This window comes from Cyprinodon variegatus, unplaced genomic scaffold (genome assembly GCF_000732505.1).
Source record: "Cyprinodon variegatus isolate N-32 unplaced genomic scaffold, C_variegatus-1.0 Scaffold451, whole genome shotgun sequence".
Taxonomy (NCBI): Eukaryota; Metazoa; Chordata; class Actinopteri; order Cyprinodontiformes; family Cyprinodontidae; genus Cyprinodon; species Cyprinodon variegatus.
The window spans coordinates 270,999-276,363 of NW_015150904.1; the positions used below are offsets into that span (position 1 = coordinate 270,999).

At 38.4% G+C, this 5,365-nt stretch overlaps 1 protein-coding gene across 1 annotated transcript in view; it reads left to right on the forward strand.

Annotated features, from left to right (window-relative positions):
- The window catches only part of bmp1 (bone morphogenetic protein 1), a 44,582-nt gene extending 42,043 nt beyond the window's left edge, over window positions 1-2,539 (forward strand). The window contains exon 20 of the mRNA XM_015389183.1: window positions 2,058-2,539. Within this exon, the coding sequence (XP_015244669.1) occupies window positions 2,058-2,192 (135 nt within the window). The 3' untranslated portion in view covers window positions 2,193-2,539. The remainder of the gene's footprint in view (window positions 1-2,057) is intronic.
- The last annotated feature ends 2,826 nt before the right edge of the window (window positions 2,540-5,365 follow it).

Sequence of the window (5,365 nt, forward strand, 5' to 3'; positions counted from 1 at the left end):
TTGAAATTCTATGCATAATCCCTCAAACTTTTTCAGTGAACAATTATAAATGTGAATTCGAATGGTGTTTTATGCGATGCATCAACACAAAGTAATGCACAACTACTCCAGCTGTAAGTCTTTTTAACCCCCGCTGTTCCATCTTTATGATGCTTTTTACCTATTAATATCCTCCTATAAACTTCAAAGGTCTTCACAGAAAATACATATATCTATTAAGTCTAAATTACCCACAAAAAAAAAGGATTTTGTTTGCAATTGGTTTTATTTAAGAGTATCAGGGTTATAGGGCCTGCATACTTAAATGCCTCATACACTTTTTTAGGGAAAAATATTAAAAAACATCTATAATCTTCTTCCATTATCCAATTTTTTGCTACTATGTGTTGGTCTGTTACATGAAATTAAAAAAACAGCCTTTAAGTCTGATTTTACCATAATGGGAAAAAGTTCAGGGAGTTTAAATACTTTTGCAAGGCTTTGTGTGTCAGCACCAAAGGCAACTCATCTGGTGCTGACAGCCCCTCATGGTCTCTGGCCATGGATTGTAAATACAAAACAATAAGCTATAGCAGAAATCACAGCTGGAGTCTGGAGCTATGAAACCAATAGGGAAAAGAAACACACATTTCCTCGGGTCAAAGAACAGCTTGATTTAATTTGCACACTTTTATGATAAAACTCCACCGCTGGCTCATGCCTGTTCCTGTGAATTATGTGCTAAAGGGGGAGCATAACTCCATCAGTACGCTGGGGAGCAGCTCTTCAATCAAGTTTCCTTTTATAAAACAGGTAGAAATGAAATGACACCATTCCATCAGAAGTATGGTGGAAACTCATTACGGTGACAGGAGGCTTACTTTTAGCCAAAGGCCTTTCTCAGTCATTTTAAGAGTTTTCTGTTCTTTTCTGTTGTCTGTTAAATTCCTTTCCCGGGAGCTATTGGCCGTTGCAGATATGTTGTATTATTCCTGTTGAATGGCAGCTTTAATCAGCAGCCTGGTGTTCTTACATTAGGCTGCTCTTGTGTCGCACTGATCTCCAGCTCAAAAGACTAATTATTTTTCAAAGCGCTGTTTTCATTTAATTATAACGTAGCTTTTCTGACTAAAGAGAAAGTTCACACTGAATGTTTTTGCTCTTATGTAATGCAGTTAATTGACCTTTTGTTCTACCCTCATAGAAAAATTTTGACAGATATAAATGCAAATAAAAAGTGTTAAAACATATGACGTGATGCGTGCATTGAAAAGTTTGGTATGAACCTGGATATAAAAATCAAGTTGTCCTCTTACCATGATTGTCAGCCAGACTCTGAATGATGAAGTAGGAGCCATTTGATATAAAGCTTCGAAAGATTGTTCAAATTTTTTTTATTCATTACTCAGATATTGTGATATTAATGTATTTTCATTGGGATTGTATGTGTTAGATAAAACAGCACATATTTGTGATCTGCATGTTTCAAAGGGTTTTTGTTGTTTTTGTGTGCCATCTACATGCATTCAGTAATTTCTACCAAGGCTATTGTTTTTAAGCCTTACATCAGTTGGAATTTGATTGGACCTTTTGAGTTGGCTTTTCTTGCGTATGAAAATGCTTAGATCTAAACTATTACGCCGTCACTGTGGCTGTGTGTCCAGTGAATCGTTTTGGTGATGAACGCCTTGCTTGAACGGCTTCTCAGTTGATGTTTAGTTCTTTTAATTACGGCATAATGGCTTGGGCTTGGGGCTAAACAGTTTCCAGTGCTATAGATATTGCTTTATGAGCCAGAAATCACTTTAACTTACCATACTTCCTGACCTGGTTGTAATGATGTTTATTTTAGGTTATAAGAGAAAGGGGCATTGAATTTTTATTTGTTTTTCTTTGCAACTATTCATTTCACAATTATTCACTTCTTTGTGTTGCTCCGTCAATTAAAACTCCCATAAAACACATATGATTTTAGACAGAATAATCAGACATCTAAAGTTTGACCTTAGCTTTGGTTCGACAGAAGGTTTGAGGTAATTGGAAGCCACCTGTCACTGATGTTTCCTTCTCTCTTACAGCCCCCAGAGGAGATCTACTCGGCCGGTGATTCCATTGTCATCAAGTTCCACTCTGACGACACCATCAACAAGAAAGGCTTTCACGTCCGCTACACCAGTACCAAGTTCCAAGACACACTGCACTCACGCAAGTGACCAGCGGGGGCCGGAAGGGTCCGTGCAGGGCACAGGGGCAAAAGGAGGGGCCCCCGGGAGAGGCGCCAGCCTGTCGCTCGGAAACCTTCGGCCACCAAGACGAATCAGACTCGACAGAACAGCCGCAAGACCACCAACCGCACCTCAGCACCCAGGGGCTCTAGCTCCCCCCACAGACTGTGAGGAGTAAAGCCATTCTACACTACACCTTGTTTTTACCTTTTTATGGTTAGGGTTGGGGTGAGAGGACGGACATCCATTTTAGGCAGACAGTGGGGGAAAATGTATTGACCCACTCCCCTTAAAAAATGTTGTTTTTTTTGTGTGTGTTCCTCTTCTTCATTTTTTAAAAACATGCCTCCTACTGGGAAGCAAAAAGGAAAACCGTGGATTCTCAGGACCTGTAGGAAGGCAGGCATCAGCTGGACAGATCCCTGCTTTTGTCAGGCCAGCCCACCTCATGCAGGGGGGTGGAGAGGAGCAGGAGGAGGAGTATGGGAACATCTCCTCGGTTATTGCTCTCCTCTCCTCACACTCTCATGCTCACGGTGCATGGATTCCTGTCCACAAGAGGATTAAAAGGACTTGACTTGAGATTTTTTGAAACTGTATGCCAGCCAATTGCATGTAATTACAAGGAGTGAAGGAAAGCTGTTCAGCGGCAACACCAGCATTTGTATTTGGCATTGTCCTGGCAGCCAGTGGCAAGATTCTCGTTGTTACCATTAACAAGGAAATTAGGGAAGCAGTTACCTTATTAAAGGACTAATAAATGAAAAGTGGTCTTCTGGTTGGTACTTACTTCCCTGACGACTGGCTAATTCTGTACCTCCATGTATAAAGCAATGTTTGATTGTTTTGTTTTTCTTTCCAAGGGAACATGTGCTTTTCTTCTCAGCTCGAACCAGTTAGCACTTTACAGTCAATTGTTCCAAAATCATGAGCTTCTAAAACTTTGTGAAATGCAATGCCAGTTCACTTATTTTTAAATGCATTTTATCTCTTATGCTTTTTTTGTTTTTTTTTTAATTGCTCCATCTAGTTCCTCGGGCATACTTGAACATTGTGTGTGCCCTGTAACACGGGGTAAAATAAAGATATAACTTTATGGTTCAGTGTTGTTTTGTAGTTCTCATGTAAAGTAGATTCTCCCAAGAGGAATTTGCCTTTTTCTTTGGTACATTGAGACATTTCTCAATGAACAAATGAGCCTGGGTATTTACTTTTACACATATAATGTAAAGGTGGAAAGGATCCCCTAAATGCCTTCTAATGTATAGCCAACTGTCTTTGTTAATAGAAAATCCCTTTATTGTCCCACAACGGTGAAATTGTGGTTTAATATATGTTGTTGCTAAGGTTGATTAACCCTCTGTGTTTGCCTTTGGCGCTTTGTTTATAATATATGCTGTTCTTTCACAGGAATAGTTTGAAGCTGCACAGCTGCTTTGGGACAATAAGGGTATCCTGGAAGTGAGGTAACTTGTTCTGTATGTTGTACATCAAGGATGTGTAAGAGGTGTGAAAATGTAAATGTGAATCTAACTTCCCACAGATGCAAAACAACTCTGAAGTATAAATATTTTTGTATTATTTAGGATTTGCTATTTCTTATTAGAGTATGTGACCTCAAACGGGAAAGGTTTTGTTCCTTTTCTCTCTTAGAACCCTGTTTCATTGTTGTGTATTCACAATTTTTCTCAGTACATCAAAAACATTTCATGTTGTGTGTTTAACCAACTCCTTGGGAATTTAGAAATTTCTTGCCTGGATGCCATTTTTACAAAATTTCCATAAATTCTTTAGAAATAAAATATTGAACTATTAATCTAATGCTAAGCTGTGCAGATGCTCTGTCTGCATTGATGAAGATTCCAACAAAACGACAGGTTGACCTTGTTTTAGATTATTTTAGCTGACGACTGCAGTGAAAACCTGAGAGAATTTCAATTCAATGTGTTAAAATCACAAAGCATTGGATCAGCTTAATATCTCACTCAGTTATTCCATGTAGCAAAATAAAGTAAGACAGTCACTGTTTTGTATCTCCTTAGCATTTCAATGGAGATACGGATTTCTGTTTTACCCCTTTATGTGTTGATCTCCAGATAAACAGGATTTCTAAGGATAATTCCTTATCTATCACAATTTACTCTTGGAAGCTACTGTTACATTTATATAAACCTGATAACAAGATACTAAAGATGCATTACCTCATCTGATGCTAATTTATCAAGAGGCTGTTGTCTAGAATGGTTAATATTCATTCATCTTAGTAGGATTGAATTTAGACGTCCTCTGACTTTTTGATGCCACTCAGGCACTGAATAGAGCCCTGGACTTTCAGCTCCAGATAGTCGGGCTTTAACTAAGTGTTAAATGGGTAAAGTAACTTTCTGTATCATTACAAGGGGAGTGGTTGTGGCGTAGAGCTTGAGGTTGTGAGTTTGAAACCCACAGACTACCACTCTGGGTCTCTGAGTAAGACACTTAACCCCTGATTGCTCCCCGGGCGCCCCACGGTGGCAGCCCATTTGGTTAAATGCCAAGATAAATGTTGCCAATGTGACATCAATAAAGTTCAATTATTAATTAATTATTATTATTAAGAATTATCACAATGTTTGCCTCCTTTGTTCCAATATACATGCACTATATATATTATAAATGTGATGTTTCATAAAATGTGCTTGATTTCTTTATGTTTCTAACAATGAGACTACTCTCTCCTGAAGCAAGGTGTTTGCATTGACTTTCAAATTGTTTAATTTTCACCTCTTCTGGCCGGACTTTATCCTCCCAGTTGTTTACTTGCTTGTCCAAATCTTTTGCAGCATGGTTTTAGAAAGGTCTCCATCATGCTTGTCCTTTAACAGTGAAGTACTGTGCAGAGAGGTCGTCGTGGTCCACTGCTTTACTTGTTTTGGTGGGAATAACCTTACCTGCTCTTTGCTTTTTGAAGCTCCCTGCGAGTTTCGTACAGCTCTAGAAAAACTATTTGGAATATTCAGACCATATTGTGGCTTCTTTTTTTCTTTTCTTTAAATAATATTCTTTCCACATCCAGATTATGGCTCCAATGATGCATATTGAAACAATTTGAAGTATAGAAATGCAGCTGCAACCAATTTCATTAATATGTTTTGCAACAGTTTTTTTTTTTTTCTTTTTTC